Source organism: Amia ocellicauda, chromosome 18, assembly GCF_036373705.1.
Source record: "Amia ocellicauda isolate fAmiCal2 chromosome 18, fAmiCal2.hap1, whole genome shotgun sequence".
Classification (NCBI taxonomy): Eukaryota; Metazoa; Chordata; class Actinopteri; order Amiiformes; family Amiidae; genus Amia; species Amia ocellicauda.
Window position 1 is genome coordinate 13,479,987 of NC_089867.1, and position 24,014 is coordinate 13,504,000.

A 24,014-nucleotide genomic window follows, 5' to 3' on the forward strand; every position below is an offset into this window, starting at 1 on the left:
TTGCTGATAATTTATGTTAACAGCGACCCATGTCTTTCTTAAGGACAGATTATAAAATTATTTCAAATAAGTGTGCTCTTTGAAAATAAAAATTACTAACCATGCAATTTGTTTCAGGAAATGAAATTTTGTAAAAGTCGAAAGTCCCTCTGGATCAATAGCGGTGCTCCCCTCTGGTCATATGGGAGGAGAACTCATACCTGTCCTGACTGCGGTAGCCACAGAGGTTGCACTCGAAGGGGTCTCGGAACCCGTGACAGCCCATGTGGATGGTGTACATGACATGGTCGAGGAAGAGTACGCGGCAGTGTTCGCAGCGGTACACCTTCACGTGCTCCCCATCTCCGGTCATAACCTTGAAGCTGTCAGAGGGCAGGTCCATCCCGGCGGCGCGCAGAGCCTCGTACTGCCGCTGCTCCTCCTTGACCGAGGCGATGCCCCCGTTCCGCGCCGACGGCGTGATGTGATTGGTCAGGTAGATGAGGCCACTGCCTCCACCGCCACCACCAGGCCGGTCCTCGTTGTTACTCTCCGTGTCGGTGGAATCCTGGCAGCTGTTGCTGGGGGAGGCATCGCGCTCCGTGGAGGCGGATTTGGCCTTGGAGAGTAGCAGCAGGTTCTCGGCGGCGCTGTCCTGAGCCGACAGGCCGTGCCCGTTGTTGCGGACTTGCCCTTCGCCCATTGGCTTGTGTAGAGGAAATATGGGGCTCATCACCACATCGGAGGAGGCGGGGGGAGTCTGCACCAGCGGGCGCAGGGCTTCGGCCCCCAGGTAGCTGATTGCGCTGTTGATGGCTTGGTCCATTACGTGTGGCTGCATCATTTCGCTGTCCTTCTCAAAGCTGCTGGAGTTGCCATCGTAGGAGAGGTCAGACAGCCTCTTCTCTCCTGGTCAGAAAGAAATATGGCCCAGAGGTTAGAAAACTACATCTCATACATCCGGCCTTTAATGCCGTACTGTTGCTTAAACTAGAAACATTGGTTTCTCTACGAGGCTTACTTTTGTGTGAGAGGAAAAAGGAAAATTTGTAATTCTAAATTAACACTGACATAATTTTTTTTCTAATACAGGGTTGATAAATGAAGCTTACTTGAACAGCCAAAGTGAATCAACATTAGTATGTCACCTAAAAGCATTGCCCAGAACATTCTGTCAGCTCTTGTGTACTGATGAACACAAAGCAGAGGTGTGTGGTTTCCAAGTGCCACACTCGTTTCTATCCTACCAGTTTGCGTTTTTTTGCTGTCTTTGCAAATAATTGCACAATCCAGAAACTTCAATGTCACTTTTACATTCAGAGATATTTAGGTTTAGAGCTCTCTTAGTAAAATCTGACCAGGGAAACAGACCAACAGAAAATATACATAAGACTTTCATAGTTTCCTCATCACCTAGTCAGATCCTCTTTTTTGCCCAACACACAGATTAGCACAGCGGATGTTGCTGGGCTGTCATGCTGGGAAGGATGGAGTAAACCCCACAGTTTCTCCAGACCTCACTGGGCATCTGCTCAGCTGAGGTTGTTGTGGCGAGACCAGTGCACTTCACACCCAGACAGACTTCCCCTTCCTAACTGCTAAGAGCTTGGGATTCCCTTAACATTGACACTGAACTGGAAATTCAGACTAGTTCTTTGAGTTGGATATGAATATTATTCCCCAGCTGGGGATGATCTCTGAAGAGGGAGATGACGGTCATACACTAGGAATTTACATGTCTTTCTACTGCACTGCAAAGACCAGCTGGGCACCAAAGCTATTCACATGGATGATTTTTCACTTGTTCTCTGCTTGCCTCAATTTTCAGCATGGTTGGTGCAACATGTAAATTCATCCTACTCATACAATACCAACCTTCACAAGAAGAAACCTTTAATATAGCTGTACTTTCCTAAAGTATATTCATTTGCTGATATACACACAGCCTGAAAGGATTTTGTTGCCAACAAAGAAATGTCACAGTGCTAATAATATTAATTAATCCTTAGGTTTTGTAGATCAAACACATTCATGTTTTTAATATTTTTCATGTAGTGATAACATGCAATTTTAACAATTTAAATAAAACAATTTAAAAATATTCATAGATGTGTTGTAATACATCTTTCGGACATTACTACAAATTACAAAAAATCTAAAATTGAACAGACTTTCAGTGTGTTCTATAGCACTTTTATATATTTATATTTATAGATATTAATATTTTTGCTATAAGGAAACACATCAAAAGTGTAGCATATTACTTAGGAGCACAGAGAAACATTTACCTTTGTAAGAAGTATAGCATTACATGCTATATATGTATATAGGGCAGGGATTCCCAAACCGGTCCTGATGGTTTTCGATCCAACTGAGCTCTTAATTGCTTAATTGAACGAACAATGCAATATATGGTTCAATTAATTAATTGAGAGCTCAGTTGGAACAAAAACCAGCAGGGCAGGGGGTACTCCACCACTGGTTTGGGAAACCCTGATAAGGGTAAAATATATATTATATATATATATATATATATATATATATATATATATATGTGTGTGTGTGTGCATGTATGTATACTTCTTCTCTGTACAGACTTGATTCCTATCACTTTCATATAGATACTCAAAGAAACAGACAATTAACCCTTACCTACAAACTTCTGAGGCAGAGAACTCTTACGTTTGGCTACATTATTAGCTAGTCTGTCTAGAACCAAGGCTCTGTCTGATCCCATCTTGCTTAAGTCTTCACTCATCTCATTCTGGTTGCTTTCTTCCTTTACTACTGGAAAGCAAGATAGAAAAGTGGAGTTTAGGATTAAAATATTCAGATCTATTCCCCTGCACTTAGAGACTCCAGTAATATTCTCAGTGCTCATCTGATTATAGTGCAGTGGAATATACTGCACCTAGTACCTATACTATATATATATATATTTGTAATAATAATACAAATAATAAATATTACTCATATGACAGAACAACAGGAACAGTTGGATAACAGCAGTGCATTTTTTCAGGAACAAGCATGGAACAAAATCCCCCAGTAAAGGGAAGTCTGTGGGAAGGTACACACAGAGTTAATACCTAACTGCTACCAAACTAAGTATGCTACCATACTCCACTTCCCTTCGCTGTCCTGCCTTGGGAACTTGGTGCAGTTGCATGGGTCAGCTGCAGGGTGGAGATTGTTACTTTCACCCTTGTTTCCGCTGTCAGAGAGATTTCACATTGCATCCCACTCCAAATCTCACTACCTCCTGCCATTGAGTCCAGACATGTTTTCTTATAATTTTACTGGATTCTTTGCGAGACCTCTGCATCCATTTAACTTTTATCCATTTAAGTGGAAAGTATCAAGGAAGCTGTGAATTCGGTGTACGTGTAACATTTTATTTTATGTTTTTTGTTTTTTTTCAAACCTCATTTATTAGTGATAAACAAAAATGAGGAAACTTTGTCTGCAAGACTCAAAAACAACACTGACAGAGTTTTGAAATATGATCTTTGCAATACATGATATATTATCCTGTACACATACATGTGTAAATCTCTTTAGTATCAAGTAGGGTTGAAATGATGATGTAACTACAAGCAAATTATGCACTTTAATATGTAACAGTTTCTTGATCCCATGCATACAATGAAGGCTTCAGTGTTCTGCGGATTTCCTTGAAGACATGTAGCTTCTATGAATATCGAGAAAAACCACATCATATATCGCAGATGGAAAGTTCCTTATCCTTCACAGAGTCTAGCTACAGTAACCAGGGTAGATGGAGACTTGCAGTCTGTCACAGTATCATATTGTTCAGAAAACAAATTATTACACATCTCTTGCATCGGAAAACTTTGCCACTTAGCCTTCCAGCAGATGAGGGTTTATGTAACAACCAGAATTTGTAGCAACTGTAACTAATTATATTTACTGTGTAAGTGCTAAGTGAGTCTAAGGTCTTGTACTAATCTTTGAAGGCAAATTAAAAATAAGCAACTGATTCTGGGGTTGTCATAAACTGTATCTGTTTGGTTTCCTACTTATTTTCTTTGTAGTGTTTCTATATCACTCTTACTTGCTATATCTCTAATGTCACACACTTTTAAAATCCTATTGCTGGCTTGCAGTACTGCTTAGAATTTCTGTGCAGGGTTCAATACAATGCTTAGTATGTTTCATTCCAGTCCCTGTGTTTGCATTGCTCCCCAGGTAATTCCATAGTAATCTCATGCAATTACCAAACAAAACTTCTATTAATCAAGAAATAGTAAATAACATTTTGCTGGTTCATTCAACACTCACTAGACAATAGTTAATAGTTTTTCTATTCTGTCCTTTGTGATATTTAACAACCAACATTCAGATTAATGTGCCACTCAAGACACCAGGCTCTCCAAGGAAATTGCTTAAAGCAGTCTTTTTCATTATTATTGTCAGGAACAGTTAAACAGAAATTGAACAAGAACAACTGCTGTTTCGGCAAAGGTGTGAAAATGTCCTACAATCTGTCAGAAGAATCGGTCATAGGTCAATTCTACAAGAGACGGTATGATAATGAGTCCACGTAAAGGTTTAGGGATGTGGCAGCACTAAGTCACTGCTTAAAAAAAATATATATATGTATTAATTTTGGTTGCAAATGTATCATCCCGCAATACTGTCAGGATGCCTTTTTTCACAACCCAATCCTTGAGCACGTTTCATTTCTAGTCTCCCACCTGAGTAGATGGTGTTCTGGAGGCCCATGCACTGCAGGTAGTTATGGCAGCGCTCCTTGTGTTCTTCCAATGAGCTGCGCTGTTTGTAGCTCCGCCCACAGTAAGCGCATTTGTGAGGTTTCCCGACTACAAGAATAAGAAAATGATTTTTAAACCAATGAAGGGCCATTTCAGTTATTACATTACTTATCATAGTACAGTACATAAAACCAAAGAGATAGCACATTGAGAAAAGCCATTGAAAAAGTGTTATGAAGACTTTTTCAGGCAACACATTTAAATAGGAAGTGTCTATTTGTGGTAGAAAACCAACTTCATGTAAACTACATTTGCTAGTCTCCTTTTGTACTGCAAAATATTTTGCTATTGCTTATAAGAAATGGAAAGACAGGGAAGACACAGTTCTGCTATTCAGCATGACAGAAATATTATTATGACTTGGTAGAAACAAGGTCATACATCCAGGTGACACTTTTTGACAAAGATAATTACTGTTGTTTACAATTATTGTGACAGTTCAACACAGTTGAACATTGTTCTTAACAGCTCCAGGGTTCTTAGACCTATGATGTACACTGCTCTAAAGCTGCGGATTAATAAACTTGACACAATTCGTTAGTTATTCTTGCACTTTCACTAATTCTTTTTCAGTCATCAGTTTCATTGGTTAAGTAGATGCAACCGTCTTCCATATCAGTGTGATCTTCTGCACAACATGAATGTATTTATTCTGGGATTGTGAAAAGTTAGCGGTGTTCAGCTGTAAAAGTCACACGTCTACAAATCTCTCTCTATATATAAAGGTTTCAGGAGATGCTGGTCAAGGCATAAAAAGAAGAATAACGTTTGTTTTTTTATTCTGAATTGACAAAGCCTTAAAGGTTAATAAATGACAAATGAAACCGTAATGTCACTAAATGAATCCAATACTTTCAGTCCTGCTCTTCCCACCAAAACTAATATCTTCTTGCTGTAACAGACAGGGGAAAAACTATTAATCAGCTTAAATTGTGCATTTAAAGACACTTTTAATTTTTAATTTAATATATATATATATATATATATATATATATATATATATATATATATATACTAATTATCATGAATACAATACATTGTGTGTAAAACATGTATTTCTTGACCCACACATGGTGTTGTAAAATAATTTAAGTCCCTAAACCATAAGATTCTGTAAGTTTCCTAATGCAGAACTCCCTTTGTGCTGGCTTGTATCAGAGACATACGTGTTTGTTACGTTTATAAGGACAAAAACATGTAATGGTATTCACTGTTTGTCTGTTTTACGTAAAGTTGACTTACCAGAGTGAGTCCGTAAATGACCTGTAAGAGCATCCCTGCGTCTGCAGGCGTAGTTACACAAGTGGCACTTAAAGGGCTTCTCTCCAGAGTGCAGCTTTATATGTCGAAGCAGATTCCCCTTCTGTGTGAAGGAAGCCCCGCACTGATTACACTGAAATGGCCGTTCTCCTGTAGGAAACACAGCAGTGAAACAGCTCTGTTAAGGCCAGCATACCGACTTCAGGAGGTTTAGAGTGATTGAGTTACAGCTTGGGAAATGGGCTTCCCATTGTGAGGAGACAAAGGCAGGCTCATCCACATAATTAGTAGTTCTAACTTCTAATCTTATATCCTTAGAAAATGCATCTAACCAAAGTAGTCTTTAACCTCATTTGCTTTACTCAATATACTTTATTTATCTTAAAGAGATGAACACTTCAAAACCCTACTGGCTCAGTCCCGTACGTCTCTATGCCACAATAGCCACCCGTGCATGTTTGTGTTTAGTCTCCCTGACTGTCAAGGTTTCAGAGCTCACATGTATCTCGGCATCTTGCCTAAAAACAGGAGGTGAAATAATTTGCCTTGTGCAATGTTAAATCTCCATTGTCTACAGTAAAGTGGTCAGGATTATGCCTTGCACTGACAAGGACTAAGAATTAAACACAGCCCCACGCCAGGCAGTGGGGGGTCAGTGTCCTACACATTTCCCGAGCACTAAAACATCACGAGCAACAGAATGACACCTGAGAAAGCTCAGTTAAATAAACCAAAAAGATTTTAAGCAAGAGGAAAGTTCTCCTTTCTCGGCTGTGTCTGTGACTTGTGGCTGGCTGCTGCTGTGATAGAACAAGAGGCTTTCAGACTAAACCTGCCAGTTTCTTAATGCATCACTGCCTGGGTCAATTTGATCTGAAAATCTAATTTTTTTCTTCTTCTTCTCTAAAATCAGAATGGCACATCACAATGCAAATTCAAACTCATTTAAATAAAGTGAAGGCAACATTTTGTGTTGAAAGCCACTCTTCCTGATCAGCAGCTCTGGAATAAACCAATATCCAGTTCTGCGTGTTGTGGCATTTTGGGGGAAGGTTTTAATGTGCCTTTTTTTCTTCAAAGGGTCTATAAAATAAGAGTCGCCAGTGAAGCAGCAAAAAATATATATAAAAGAAACTCATTAAAAATGCATTTCAGGATCACAGTTTCAGCTCAGAACATTTTTATATTTAAATGAGAGCCACTTCATTATAACTGTTATAATAACTTCTTTGCATTTACATTTTCCTTGTATTTCCTTTTTTTCCATTTTTGGTTTCATTAGTTTCTCACCCATCAATAGTCAGCCCCCAAAGCAGGAGCTAAAAGCCTATTTTTTTCACAGGTTAGAACTCATTACAAATAGAAAACCATTACCCATACAAAATACTGCAAGTGATAACTAATTGCCATCTTTTGCTTAAGGAAATGCATCTGCCTGTATGATTGTTGTGCAAAATACAGCCATGTATATGTTTTAGAGAATGTAAAAATTATAATAAATTAATTAATCATGCATTCCAATTGTGTTAATACTTAATAACATACATTGCACATACATCTTGTATTATTATTATTATTATTATTATCTCCTACATATTATCATGTTTACACATTACATTAATTTAAAATAAGGAATCGCCTATAATAATGATTATAATTTTGAAGGAATAGAAAATATAAACCAAAATATAATTTATTGTATTAGAATTAATTGATTCAGATTCACTCAGCTCTTATCTGGGCAGTAAAGCTATAGCATGCCCTGCCAAATCAGTCATTACAGCCAGTCCAATTCCACACAATGCCGAAGAACAGATTACAGCAGACCAAGAAGAATACACTATTTGTGATACTAGTATAAACACTAACTCCTTTACTGAACATGTATTTGAAATTCTGACTTCATTCTAAAACAACTTAATAGAAATATGCTCAATTACACTACAAATAGAAACAAAGAACGGAACTCAGTTTATACCATATTGCTGTATGTGGTGACTGTTTATATTTTTGTGAAATCAGAAGCTATGTAGGACAGTGCAATTTTGCGTCTGTGGGAAATGTCCCATTATGTAGTTTGGTTATAGTTACAATTAATCTTTCCATAATTGTGTAGCAGTATAACAGTAATTCCAAAAGGGGGTTTCAACAAATATCTTTACAAAATGCACGGCAAGACCACCAAAATACTTCATATTGTAAGAGCCACTGGGATAACATCTTTACATCCAGTAATATTCCTACAACACATACAAACATTTCATCACATCTACCTACCATGCAATACATATGCTTACAGTGTATTCATGTTTTAAAGTGTCCAACTCTAAGAGCTTGCCAATGGTGAACTACTCATGTCCAATTGCTGGTCAGTTTGTGTCAGAAGAAGAACTCTGCTATTTTCAAGACTTTCAAATGACTGTAGCCCGTTTTACTCCAGTGCTCAAATACAGCATGTATTTTAGTTTAAAAACATAACAAAATCATCATTGCTAAAACATAATCAGAATAAATTTTTCACCTTAATCAAATACTACATGTAAACAGTAATTCAATCTCAATCATATCAATGCCTATTGCTGGTAGTCAGAGGGAGACATATTTACTAGGACCTAGTTTGGCCAAGTAGTTATATTACCCATACTACTCGGGTGCATTTGCATTACACTGGGTGGAAACTGGCATACATGAAATGCTGAAATGAATTCAAAAGTCAAAACATGGCCGGCCTGTTGAACACGGTCGCTGCCTGTAACCCTAAACATCCATCCCTCTCTCCCCCTTGTAATGGAAAAGTAAAGTATTGCCAATGCTTACCGGTATGGCTTCGCTTGTGAACCATTAGCACATTGGGGCCGATGCAAACTATTCCACAGATATCACACTTTAGCTTCCCGTTGGGGAGACGGATGCCACCGACTGAGGAGTAGGCCTTGGCGTCTTGGCCAGAGTGGGAGCCATTCAGTTTCACTCCAGAGGCATCAAGCACTCGCAAATCCTCCGCACATTCTTCCCCATTCACCTCACAGGCACGACCACTCTCTTCATCACTCTGAGACTCTACCTTAATATTACCGGCTGAAAGAAATGGCAGTAGTGCGCCGTTTAGTATTAGCATGTCTTTCTACAATGGGCTAATTTCACCGCCGCTAGAGTGACTATACCTCACTGCTTTGGGGACGGAGAAATAATTCAACACCGTTCCTGCGAACTCTGTGAAAATGCAAGTGACTATCGTGGATGTTCTTGAAAAAGTGTCATCAGGGGGCTTTAAGCAATACGTGTTTTGTTTTGAAAGGCATGAGACCATGTCTTGCTGTGCTCTTTAAATGGGTGGCAAGTCATACTTTAATTTTATTCCACTTGGTAAAAGTATGCACTTGAATTTTAATGTAGTGCAGAATGCCTACATTTATACTCCAGTTCAACTATTGCTATATTGTAAGCCTAATTATTTCTAGGTACATTATTTATTCTCAATGTAGAATTGAAGAGATTACATACTTATATATATATAAATATATATATAGTATAGTACACAAATTAGCCCTAGGGTTTCTACAGGTCAGCAGGTTCTGTCATTAAACAAACTGACCTTGTTCATAAGGTTATATGTAACTATGTATTTATTGATTTAATATTGTAATGCAATACTGCAGATTCATTTATTGCATCTCTCCTTCATAGTGATTTGAACAAACTGCTTCAGAGTTCCAAATTATTAATCGCCCTGCAAGGTATAGTCACTCTAAAGACGGTGATATTTATTGCATACAACAGCTTGGTTCTAAACAATTGAAGTCTTATCATAAACCTTACAGAAACAACAATGGAAAACAAAACACCTTAACGGAACACATGAGATTGTGATGCAGCTTACATTTTCTAGGCTTTGCTGAGATTTCTCTCGCGTGACCTGCACCCATCGCTTCACAACACACGGCACTTGAATGTGATTCTGTGAGGAGGTTTCAGATACTGTGTACAGTACAGACGCTTAGCTACAGTTTTACAATTAGTACATTTGAACGTGTAGCTGTGTATAGTTCTTCATGTTGGGTGCATGAGTTAATCCTCATGTAGACACTGACAGAGACATGAGCTGTACTGAGCTGGGCGTGTGAAAGAATGAGGTGGAAATGGAGCACTGATGACCGATGGGTGAGGAGGGGTATGGCAGGATTAGATACAGATTCCACTGTGATTTAAAACCCCAAATTATAATGAAAATAATAACATCCCCTTTTTAATTTTCATACTGTGACATACATATGTAATATTGTGCTATTAGTCTAGAGAACGTAGTACTCATGAATATATGACTAAGTCTAAGTAATACAGGGCTCCTCTGTGGCTGTAATTAAGGCCTTTGAGCAATCCCCATTGCAGCATTTAAATCCAACCAATGCTTCCTTTTTAAACTTGTCTATTAGCAAGTAACTGAACCCCGACAATTCAATCCACATCCCTAAAAAAGGAAAGGGTGTTTTTTAATTTCATGCAAATTTCATTCATTTTTGTTCTTCTCGTTTTATTTGAATTCCATTGCTGGTTTTTGTTTGACGTTATTTTATTTGTATTTAGTTTTACTTCGGGAATAGGGAATTTCCAGTTGTCTATACTTTCTCTCTCACCACCTAACATTTTGTGAAACAGATTTCAGTGAGGTAAACAGGAAACAGAGATACAGGAAGACATGTGAAACTGAACAGCCAACCAGTGCTGAAAAACCAAAGCACACAGCAAGTGAACAACAAAGGCTGGTGGACTGTTTTGGAGAACATCTGTGGCTTTTTTTTTTTTCCAGGCTGGTAAAGTAAAAAAAATAAAAAATAAAATACTGTATTTTCACGATGTACACCTGCAGTCACAATAATTGGGGCAATCTTGTATAAATACAACTATGGGAGGACGAAAGAGCATAGGCTAAACAGAATGCAACTTCTCTGTACAAAATGCATGATTTGATGTCACTTTAATGCAATCACTCCTGCATTTACCCTGACTAGTGTAGCGGCATCTAATTAATCTCCCAGACCCAATTTTTATGCTAATTACCTACTTATTTTTCTTTCTCTCTCCTGTCAAGCTCAACCAATACAGTTCCAGTGCGGTTAAAGATGGTTTTGTTTTTGTTTCTGATAGAAGTGATTAAAGTTTAGTTCAGCTGTGTGTTTAAGGTCTTTAACATTCTGAAAACCAGGCATTTTCAAGAATTGAGTGATACTGCGCATAATATCTCCCGTTGATCGGACAGCAAAACAATCCTAAACCTTCATTTACCACCTGCACTACACTATCAGCACTAAACAAAATGTCATGTCCTACAGATTCTTGCTTCCTTCGTTGTATGTTTCAGAAAGACTGACTGCCTCAGATGTGCTCTCTTATTTTAGACCACCTGTGTATCAGAAGGATCGCTAAATGTAACATTTGCCATTTAAAATTTCTCACCCTGTGCTTTAATGTTAAGCTTTAGTGCTTGACATTCTACAATGCACTAAAACATACCATACACAAACACAATACTGGAGAATACAAAGGGAAATCACATTCTTTTCAACTAACTGCAGCAAAGCAGTATTTTAAAAGTAATTACTGAAACACATGCTTACAGGAGATATATCAATGTGTTCTACGTATGTGACAGTTAAGGAAGTCAGGTAACTTCCTGCAGTCCTAAATCTTGGTTTTACTACTGATTTACATGGAAATGTTACAACAAGAAGAACATTTAAACACTATATATTGAATCCTTACTAATTACCTTTATAAATAATATTATATAGATATAGCATCTCCGGGGTGGATTTACTTAGATTCATTATAATATAGGGTGCATATGGTAAAATGTCTACAATTAATTTGACAATTACATTTCTACAAATTAAAAGAAACTAAACCACCAACAACAAAACTTTTTTCGTAATGCCAAGCAGAAGAAGGAAAGTGCTGGTGGATATCAATAATATTATTCTTCCACACAGAGTTATAGGGATGTACCCGAGCACCAGAGAAAGAAGAACAAGAATGCAGTATGTGCAAAACTGGAGCGAATGAGTCTGCTTGCAAAGGCTTCATGCCGTGGCTCTCATGGGCTTATCTGTAGCCTTCAGGTAGTGAATAAACATCCCAACAATGATGACAATGCGGTTTGCATGTCATAGTGTCACCCTGTTTCCACATCTCTGTACCACTGCACCAACTAGTGAAGAGGAACAAGTGGAAATAATGAAATATAGGAATCTAAGGAAAAAGAGGAAGCTACAGACAGAAGGCCAGCCCAACCGAAATACCAAGAATTATGGAGAAGTGACAGAAAAGGAAGAACTAGCAAGGAATTATACAACACTGCAACCGACAAGAGCATTTCTGTAGCACATAGTAATTACACACAAAGTACATGGTAGTTTTACAGTGAAATAGATCACACTAAAGCCTCTTTTAATCACATTAAAATCAGACTGGATTAAATAAGGAAAGCTGGTTGTTTCTGAGTTTGAATATACATTAGGGAAACTACAGCTGCTTTCTTTCCATATACTGATGTGCACATATCTTAAATTAATACAGGAGAGTAAGAGGCTGGGCTAAATACTTAGCTTGGGAATTCTGCAGAATTAACTGTACTGTGCTGAAGCCGCAAGGTCACGTGGAACGAATTTATCTTTCTCCACTTATTACCACACGCAACTTTTATCAGTCGGAAAGGATACGCATCTTCAGAAAGGATTGCATGCTAGAAATTCACGGCATTGCATTTTGTGTCGACAGTTTTTCTTTCTCGTTCAAAACACATCAGGAGATGTTCAGAAAACCACAGAACATTTTGTACAAAGGAAATGAATAGTTTGATGGCTCAGGTCATTTCCTTGCAGGCATAGGACAGAACAGAGCCTTGACATTCGATATTAAATGGAACCACATAGTGTAAGTGTGACTGGAGCAACATATGCACTGTTCTGCATTACATTGTCAACTTAAGCTCAAGCTTGCAGAGGTACAAACTTTCCACTAGTTTCTTTCCTGTGAAAGAAACACTGAACTTCTACTTTAATCTCCCTATACATATTCACTGTGTTATATGTTTATGTACTATATATTAAACGTAACTCATTCTGCAGGTAAACGAATCATGCAGCAGACATACCTCACACAGGAAAGATAAGCAGGTATCATAAAGAAAGAGTACCTTAAATGACCTCAAATTAAAGCCCAAACTGGCAATATGAATGCATGCATTTGCTCAATGTTCTGCACACTCTGTCTTCGTTATGAAACATAGTGGACAGTCTGGAATTGTTTATCTACCATTTTAAGGCAAGGTTAAGCAGGGAAATAAGGAACCACAACTGCTGAACATAAACTTCTCAGGAATATGAAGAAGCGATGACTAATCCCAAAAATGCTCCCACCGCAGCGAAATGAGTTTTACTTTATGTAATGCTTGTCACACATCCTAATTTACAAGCTGATCATTTTGGGACTTGACTGTCCAACATCTCTTGACATCTTAAGCCTGCTGGATGCAGTTTGGTTCAGCACATCAGAACACCTCGGCAGGAAATTTACATGTGAGGATCAACATCTTCAAATATGTTAGTCCGAGAAAACAAACTCACACTAAGCACTTTTGCAGGGCCATCAATGCAATGCTTCCATTTGATCTCGGAGCACATTGTTTACATCTGGCAAGAAGGGACCTTTATGGCCAGCATAAAGGTGTTAGTGATGATCGGAAATAGACATTTCCGTGTGATGTTATAACATGCCTTGGACAACAAATCATTTGAAGTTTTTGAGAATCTGATAGGAGGGGAATCTTTTTATGTTTTGTAACTGTTCTGGTGATGCATAACACTATGTAACACAATTTTCGTTCCTGGGTAGTAAGTATTTCCTAATTGCTTATGCCTCAAAAGTATAGAAAATATTGTGATATTTTGAAATGTACCTATTTCCTATGAGAAAACAGGCAAATTTTTCTCTTTTCATTCACAAAAAGTCAGAAAAAAACAACATATGAATCCAAATTAACATGTATTTATACTAAGGTAATACAAAAATGACTACAAAAGATTTAGAAGTGAGTAGTTTTTCGAGATTTACGATTATACTGTATTTACAGGTTAATCATTGGAAATAGGTAAATTTCAAAATATAACTTTCCTGGTCACAAAAGCAAACTTTTTGGGGAATAATAACCATTTTCTATACTTTTGAGGCATAAGCAATTAGGAAATAACACTTACTACCCAGGAAGAAAAAAAAAAAAAAATGTTACACGGTGTAATTTACAGAACATTACAAGGCAATTTTTACAGCTGTAAAAAATCCAAAACGTGTATATTAGACTAAGCAGGTGGGTTGAAGTTTTGGATTTAATCTGGCCCTAAGTATACATTTTTATACTAATAACATGCTCGGAATGTCCAGTAGCATTTTTTATAATCAATGTCTAAAAAAATATATATTTCTAGAGTTTAAGGACAAATAAAGCTACTTTGTATGCGAGCATTTGTTATGTATTGTTCTAGTGCAGAAGCCTTATAGTACTCTACAAACACAAACTGTCACTGTCATGTTGAAAACCACACCACAGAAAGGGTAAACTGGCAATACAAAAAAAGAACTGCCTAAAAAGTATAGTTACTGAAAAATGTTCCTATATCTCATTCTTTTTCACAAAATCTGATTGAAATTCCGATCAGTTAAGCAATGCAAAATAATTCCACCTTACACTACAAAAACAGAGGATGGGTGACAATCTTTGACCAACTACTAGTGAAGGACATTTTGGTCCTTGCTCATCAGATCTCTTTCCTGGAATCCCTTCTCTTGACTGATCTTGTTAAGGACCCCATAACCAACCCACCCACTATGCACTCTATAATACAAGCTGATGTGTGTTAATTTCAGCAAATAGTTTTTTTGGTCCTCAGATATGAAACGCTGCAGATTTGACACCGTGTCTGCTGTCATCTCGAATAATTAAAGTGCCTGTACCTCAGGAGTCTGGAAGCAAAAAAATAAAAGGTTTCAGAGTTCCTGTTTGTGTACTCGTGTACTAAAAATAATCCAGCAAAGCATGCAAGCAGAGCTGATCAGCACGGAGCTACTCAGAGTGAGCAGACTCGACGGTTATCGCCTGTTCTCTGAAAAGAGCGCCGAGCACTGCCTCGATAAAGAATGCTCAGATTAGGCCTTGGGTAGCAAACCATTTTTTTTCTTAGTTTTGGGAAATCGCACTGAGAAACCCTCGTCTCACACAGTCATACATGTAGTTGCTCTAGTAAATGCTGTATCTTCATTTAAAGGAAATGTCCATATTTAACTGTTATTTGCATTGACTTGAGTAATGCCCCCAAATCTCACTTTCACTGCATCAAGGGAGATGAAATTCATGGCAGTCACATGGCTTCCAGTTGTGTGAACTCTAGACAGCTGAGGGTGGTGATGTAGTGAAGTCTAAGCAGATACAAGGGGATTATATATTACTCCCTTCCTAATAACAAAACTTTTACAAAGGAAAATGCCCAGGAAAAATACCAAACTAGTAACAAAATAATTAGAAAATGCATGGTGTATCTCAACTCACTTCTAAGTATAGCATAGAGGTCTAAGCAAATGCCTCCCAGGCTGTTTTAGTGTATCAGTCATTTAAGGTGTGAGCTTTAGATGTCCTCGATATTTAAATCAATCTAAAATACGGTTCTGAGTCACCACCTTCCTTAGTGAATGGGAGTAAGCGTTGAAGGCATACAATGACTCATCTGCCTTTGCAGCGGGATTTGAGAGTGTAGCAACTTCAGTCCCATTTTACAAATGTTTTTAACATGCACTTGCTTATGAACCAGAGGCTAATGCTTTGTTCTGTTTAAAGCACAGACGACACATCACACCTTGTGCAATTGTCTACAATATATACAAGTGCAGTAAGCATTTTTGGTTTGTTTGTTTGTTTAATAACAAAAGTAGGAACAAAATAACCAATAAAGAAACTGGCAGGTGTAACAATATGTTCTGGGTGTGTTATAGCATTTCTCACAACCGTGAAAATACACCCAGTATAGCTTTTAAACAAATCTGCATCAAAAGAAGGACAACTCAACTGCAGTAAAATATCAAACTCAACAGGAAAGCTTATACACTGTGAGTTGTTGTTTTGCAGTAAGCATAACATGCCTTTTATTGCAGTTGATATTCTGCATTCTGACTATTGCAAATGTAGAAACCATGCCTTTTGATCTACAAACTATCAAGATCTGTGTATTGCTATTTTGTTTAATTTGTAACATCGAGGAAGGTCGTGTATGTTTTTCCACAAGGGCGCTTGTGTTCATTGTTGCAATTTCACACTGTGCAGTACAGAGCAGAGACAAGCTGTCTAACAGTTTATTAACTTAGACTAGTCTTAGTGGTTTGCCTTTTGAATATGCTTGCCCTAGACTACATTATTGACACCTCTGCATGCCATATGCCAGTATGGAACAGTTTTTTTCAGACTGAGATCTAACCACTGGTCTCTGGTCATGCAACTGCACACATAATTTTATAAAAGCATCATTAGCAATTGAAAAACATGTTACATTGTGCCCCAAAATTTTAAAATGAAAATTATTGTTTAGAAAATGAGTCAAGAGGGTCCTTGGGATACCTCTTATTGGAATGGATAGCCATAGTTTTGCAAAAACATTTACAAAACGTGGTTACAATCCAACAAACCTATACTAAAGTTAAAATGCAAACACAAGAAATGTAGGATACTCAAAAACAACTCTATTTAGCTTTTACAGACTATAGGCAAATATCAAGCACCTTGCAAGCAAATATCTGTTGAATTTAGTTTTTTTTCTTTAATATAATTAGATTTAACAATAAATAAATAAATAAATAATAGATTAAAATAAAAACACTGATTTAGCCTATTCCTAACTGACTGATGCAACTGCATGCATTCCAGGAGAATAGAAAAATGGGACTGACACCCATCACAAAAACATGAAGCAGCCCCTAAACAATTGCAGGGCTTCATCATCAAAGCGTTCGGCTTTCCCTTCCTTTCCCTGTCTGCCTGGGCTGGAGTTTAAGAATAACTGAACTAAAACATAGAAAGTCTCGCCTTAAAGGAAAGCAATAACTTGAGGTTAAGCACTACAGCTCCCTGTACTGTTGTGCCTGTTTGCCCCACATACAAAAAAACTCCCGTCTGAGCCGTGCACATCCGAGCTCTAACAGCAGCCATGGTAAGATCCTGTGAGATAATTTTAACTCCCTTGATACATTTGGGGTTATCAGAGCAGAAGAGATGCAGCTCACAGATAAAACAGTCACTTCCTCTAGGCTGTTGATTAGATCTTCAGGCTTTGCAGCAGTGCTAAAGCCACACACACACACACACACACACACACTCACACACCCACACACACTTATACACTGTGACACAGACATGGAGACATCAACGCACATACAAACAATATGAAGCGCAGACAGACACTTACTTGCAGACGCACACAGACATGTTCAGAGACTGATACACTCTGATACAGACATGCACAATGAAACTGACATGCACAGGTACACGCAGACACTGACACTCCAACACAACTGCCATGCACTGGGTAGGAGGGCATTGTCTGTCATTGCCAGCACCCCTGTCCCCCTGCCATAAACAAACTGATCACTCCATACTCTTTATCCTGTGCATCACCGACCGCCAACCTAGCAGCTGACACCTGCAAAGCCTAAAGCATTGCTTCACTGAGCCATGTGCTTGTACACTAACAGCAAAAAAAAAATACTTGCACTTGAGAGTCTTGCATGCTGGATGAATGATATACAGTATATCTATACTTCATATTACCCATTACATGCTGCTGTCAGAAGCTAACAAGACCTCCACTCCCTGTCCCTTCAGCCCCACAAACATTGCACTCAGATCTGATCCGGCCTTCTCATTCTGTACTGCTCCCACTTTAAACTCTCTCCGATGATGTCTGCTTACTGGGTTCACTTATTTATGAGTTTAGCAAGGAGACCGAAGGAGGAAACAACAAACAAAAAAGTACTTTGGCTAAAACAAAAAATGTACTTCGGCTAAACACCCCTACACATTTCGCTAATAACATCATGACTGTAAATGTCCTCTTGCCAACACACGTCTGACATTCCTCTTCGTTATCTGCTTTTTTCCAATCTGCTCAATAGAAACAAGGTGCCATTTGAATAATTTTTTCCAAGTTTAGAGTGGGAGCAGAGCCCACAAAGAGCAGAATTCCTGATGCAGAAGAACGGTCTCCTCTCAACTGAACGTCCAAAGCACCACACATCACGGTAACTTAACAATGCTGCGAAGATATCCATTATAAGTAGTTAACACTGCAATCAGAAGAGTAGTAATGCCAGGCAAATTCTGACTTCAAATAACATGATGTAGGTCTATTGTTCAATAGTTGTGAATGGTATTCAGAATGTGTCATTGTGCTAGTGAGGTTGAATCACAACAATGGAAGAATGTCACGTTCAACACTGTAATTATATCATTTACTTTGAGCTAATGGTACCAACAGCCTTTTCTTCAGTATATTAAAGCTGATATTACAGTTACCCATCTGGTTACTGTATTTAGTTGTAACCATGGTTTAATACTTTGCTTACACCTCCTACTTTATAGTGTTTGTAACCCTTTGTCTATTCTCTGTCAGTCTGTAGGAGGCTCAGAGACCTTTTGCATGCATTAGATTGCATTGCAGGAGCCACTCCTCTTACAATAAGATGCTGCGCTCGATTGCAAGCCCAGGGAATATTATGCAGCGCGTGACTGCAGTTTGTTCCGAACTCTCACAGCATTCAGGTTAAAAATGATGTTGCGGGGAACCTCTGCTCTCAGGTCAGAGTGCGGGCTAAGGGGGGGTGAGGGTAAGCCCTTTTGAACCAGACAGGAGATATTCACCTAGGTCTTTCCCCTACCACTGTGGAGGAGGTCAGAAACACCTCCCCTGCACATGTGTACATGCTCAATCGCGCGCTTTTTCCTATGAAGGGTTTTGAGGTTAAAATCTCCTCCTTTGCCAAGCTTTAGCACATTCTCAAAATTGCTATTGTTGTCACTTTTTTTTTGTTTTCTTTCTGATTGGGGATTCCTAATCGTGTAAAAGTTTAACGGAGTAGTGTGGGGAGGGTACAAGAGTGTTTACGTTTTGTCTACGCGATCTGCAAATTGAATTCAAACCAGATATTACAAGATACCTGCTTATTAGATGATTATTTAGATATTTATTTGATAGATTGAATTACACTACTGCTTAAACTGAAAGAATATTACATTGGAAAAATACCGTCATTCCAATATCAAATTAATATGATTAAAGTATGGTAAAATTATGTGATGTATTTTTTGAATGAGTAACTCCTCCATATTTCATTTAGGCTCTTCAGTAAACAATTTTTTTTAATGAACTCAATTTCAGTCATTTGCTCTAACCTAAAAACCAATGTGTGAAAATGACTAAGTACAGGTGTTGCTGATTATGCCTCATGTAACGGAATGAAACTGTGTCTATGGCAGGTACAGTCATAGGGAAAATACTAATCCTGTGCACCTTCCGCCAAGCAGCAGGTGCACGTCTGGGTAAGGGTGTCTGCTAAGAAATAAATCAATAAGAATAATAATTAGAGGAAGAAGTTGCTAATCAAACATCCCAAAGACCTCATAGTGACTATATATGTCAGAGACCAGGCTGCTGGAGTCAGGGAATTCGAATTCTTGTCAATACCCGCTCTGAGAAGAAAAGAAAAAATGAAAAATGAAAAAAACAAGTTAAAGAGGAAACTGCAATAGGATGTGCAACAGTTTCCTAAGAAGTTTCAACACCTCTGGAGATAAAGACTGTTGACAGAGGTCTTCTCTGTCAGCCTCCATGCCAGCACAGCACGCAACCATCACACCTGTGGCCGTGGCTGCTGAGATCACCCAGAGAGGGAGGTCCTAATAAAGCTCTACAGATGTTTGTAAATATTTAATATGCCATATTCTCCTTCACTGGGAAAACAAACACACACACAAAAAAAACACAAAACAAAGAAAAAAATAAATAAAATAAAGATAGTTTGCTGTTTTGCATGGAAAATTATGTGTTAGGACGCAATGTTATTGCAAAATTGAAAGCTGAGCTTAGACTCACAAAAGATGCTTGCTTAATTTTAGGCCTTTCCCTCTTAATAATCATTATGTGTGTGTGACAATATAGAGAGATATCCAATTTAAAACAATGGATACATTTTATTATTATTTTTAAAAAGGCAGGAAAATTCTGATGGCTTGTTCACTTTCTTAGTTCTATTTATTTATGTTCTGCATGTTGAGCTTCAGAATAAAGTTAAAGTTTGAACAGCAGGTAGAGAGCATTACAATACCGTTTCACTGTATTTATATTTCTCCAAAATGTCTCTGATAAAAGGCCATTCAGACAAAGGAATCGAATTGCTGCTGTCCATGGTGCTGTAATTCTAACAGGTATCCAAACCTCAGCTTCTACAATTGCTGGCTTTATTGAGCAAATCTGGATTGAATTTGAATTTGGATCATCATCATCATAATAGTAATGATTTGTTTATTTACCTCGATTAGTGAATGTCTATTGTCAATAAGGCAACATTTTGGAACACAACTGTCTCCGGTGCTTTTATAATAAACTATGTCAAATCAAAAACACTCATCGGATAAATCGACATCTAATTAAGCCCGTCTTTAAAAATACAATACAAGCAAAGACAGCTGCTGTGATCCACAGTCTCTCTGAACACTGTGCCTACAGCTTGATACAGAAAAAATCAGTTTCTTCCCCCTAGATTTCCACATTTTAAATACAGTGATTGTGCCTAATGATGTGACCCACTGTAATTAATTTATTCTGTGGGTGTCCTTTTGGAAAAATACGTCCATATATATTCATTGACCTTAGTAAGATACGTCTAACACACAGTAATAGCCTCTAACGTTAATTAATGAACACGGTTAATATAATTAGTACTCACAAAGCTGTATATTGTGCAGTTTAGGTTCAGAAAGTGCTATCTAACAGTTTTCTTTTAGTTTTTGGTGTTTCTAACAAGGTTAAGGTTTAGTACACAGTAATGCTAACCATAATTTCCTGCCTTCACAAGAATCCTCGTCTGATCACGTCATTCTGCTGACCAGAGTCTTTGTTGTGTCCCAATTAAACAGTGTGAACAAAATTAGTTGACAAATTCATGCATGGATGAAGACCGATATAATAAAGCACACATTTCTAAAACATTTCTAAAGTTTCACAAATGTTCCATTAGTATTATTATTCATAATAATTACCATCACCATCATCATCATCATACCACTACTGCTACTAATAATAGACCTGGAAATAAAAAGGGACAGTAATACTAATATCAGTAAAATAATTTTAGACTGAGCACTCACTCTCCAAGCTTACGCATTGAAAAGCATGCATTGTGATGAAGCCGCATCTTGTTGTGTTTTAGCTCGTCTGACTGTGGCTTTACAGAGAACATAACCAATATAAGAACCGCGTTTAAAAAATAACGACAGGCTTGAAATTAAACCCTTTCAGATCACCACTCTCTCCTTCCCCCACTCCATTTGACTTTTTCTCCTTTCATAAAAAAAATGTTTACCTTTGTTTCACTCCTAAACATCTGAATGTACAGAACAGTATAGCTATCACGTGAAAGGTGACTATAAAGAATATATATAAACATATACATTATATGTGTGTGTGTGTCAGTTAGTTACAGTATATGGAGTATTTTACTTTTAGAAAAGAAAAAAATAATACGTATCTAAAACATTAGGACACACTTCTGTTTAATATCTAAACTAATGCAAATTAAAGCTGACTTCTGACCTAAAAATAATTGCTCCACAATACTATTTGCAACAAAATCCTCAGCATTACAGAAGCACATATTTCCAAGGTACAGTGTCTCACAGTTTCTAGATAGAGGAACAATTTTTTTTAAACAGAAGGAGCTGATACAGATACTACTTCTTTCCACAAGGTTCCTCTGTAGGTAAACATAACTGCAGTTCATGCCTAAGGTCATAAATTAGAAATGATTAGATACTAACATTTATTGTATTGTCATGTTAGTGATCATTTTAATTATTTATGTTATTAACATAATAATCTACTACATCTATTAATAATTTCAGCAGGATTTTGATTTATTTTTTCCAAGTACACAATCCTGAAAAAACATTAGTATAATATATCAGTTTAGAATTTAAATATTTATTACCATTTCTTTGTTGGGTTGTTGATTTTAGATTGTTAGATTTTCAACGTTTGCTCGTTGTTAAAATATTTGGTCTCTCATGATTTAGTCATTACCAGCTTTCTGTCTTCTGTTTTTTTAATACTATTATTATTTAGGTTTTTTATAATAATCTCATCTTTGAGATTCTCTGCTACAATAATCAAGGAGAAGTACCAGAGTAATGGGCACACTGGGTTAAATAAACAAAGAGGTTTGTTGTCTTTTTGATCATTGTTAGTATGTAATTTTGTAAATGCCTTTCTTAGATCAATGCAACTGTAAATGAACATACATGTTACACTTCTAAACAGAAATGGTACAAAATAAATATCTGTAATAGTATTTAAAAATAAAGCATTTGTGGCTTGTAGACGTACCTTTATTGTTTTAGTTTAGTTTAGTTTTTTACTTTAATTTGCTGGTAGTCTAGAAATGAAACTACACTTGCATCGGACAGGCTTAAAGAGGCAAAGGCAGACATGGCAGGAAACCGACAAAAAAGCAGGGAGCTCTCAACTGAGGGATGAGTTGAAGGCATGCCTTGAGGTGCGCTGTGCCTCCGCTGTTTCCATTCACTCACTACATGGCCTGTATGTTGAGGCGTTTAATCAGGAGGATGCTAATTCTTCTCACAACCTCCAGAGGAAACCCATGAATAACTCCTTATTGATTTCTGGGAGGGCCAATCATGTCGCCTTGATTGGTTTCACCACAACATAATGAACAGCAGCCTGCCGAGGCCATACGGCAGCGTGCTGAGGCTGCCATGTGCCGTGCCGAATGACAACACTCGATTAAAACTGGGATAATTCACTGGAGAGCGCCCAAATTCATAAGGGTAACGCAGGACTCTCGACAATTATACTGACCAATGGGTGAGCTGAAGCTTTACTGGAGCCTGTTCAAATTTGAAGGGGGGGATGGGGAGAGGAGACATGTACAGGTAGCAGTGACAATGGGAGTGATGGGATTTGCTCTACTCTCTGTGCCCTAGTGCGGATGAAATGTCTGTTGGTGCTGTGGGTTCTGTGTCTCATGAGGCAGGGTGGTGCCGTCGGCCTACCTTGGGTAACACTCACCTAGCACTTTGTCATTCTTGATAGACTGCTGCTGGCCAGAGGTGGCAGAGAGGTCTTCTGGGATGGGCATGGGCTCGTCCGTCTCCTCAGAGGCATCGTTCACAGGAGGACTATCCCTGCCTGGGGTGAGAAAGTGAGATTCTAGTGTCTGTTTAGAAGGAAAACCCTAAAACTACTTTTAATGCCACGTATAGACAATGCTATGGCAGATTAAAATCCCGCGCTGTGGTCAAAATAATTTAGATCCAAATAAAGAAAATCAATGTCCCCTTTGTCAATATCTTTTCTTTGGAAAAGTTGAAAATGTAGTGCTTTAAATTTGTATCTATTTATATATATACATAATTAAACATTAAGCAAAAACACTATACAGATGCACATTCTTGTTATTTAAAAACAGGAAGCAATTCCACAGGAAAAGGATTTATTTTGTTGTCGAGTCAGGGTAATTATTTTCATTAATTTTAGTTTTGACTAACTTTAGTGATTAGAAATAACAGTTATTTTAGTAACTTGTGGTTAAGAATTACGCCAGAATTACAGAAAACCATAATGTTTTTTTCCGTAATGTCATTTAAAATGTATT

At 37.8% G+C, this 24,014-nt stretch overlaps 1 protein-coding gene across 1 annotated transcript in view; it reads right to left on the reverse strand.

The window, feature by feature from the left end:
- The window catches only part of ikzf1 (IKAROS family zinc finger 1 (Ikaros)), a 36,539-nt gene that overhangs the window by 4,119 nt on the left and 8,406 nt on the right, over positions 1-24,014 (reverse strand). Inside the window, exons 3-8 of the mRNA XM_066690756.1 lie at positions 23,429-23,548; positions 8,853-9,113; positions 6,018-6,185; positions 4,698-4,823; positions 2,632-2,766; positions 101-888 (exon numbers count right to left, since the gene is read on the reverse strand). Of these exons, the coding sequence (XP_066546853.1) occupies positions 155-888; positions 2,632-2,766; positions 4,698-4,823; positions 6,018-6,185; positions 8,853-9,113; positions 23,429-23,548 (1,544 nt within the window). The 3' untranslated portion in view covers positions 101-154. The remainder of the gene's footprint in view (positions 1-100; positions 889-2,631; positions 2,767-4,697; positions 4,824-6,017; positions 6,186-8,852; positions 9,114-23,428; positions 23,549-24,014) is intronic.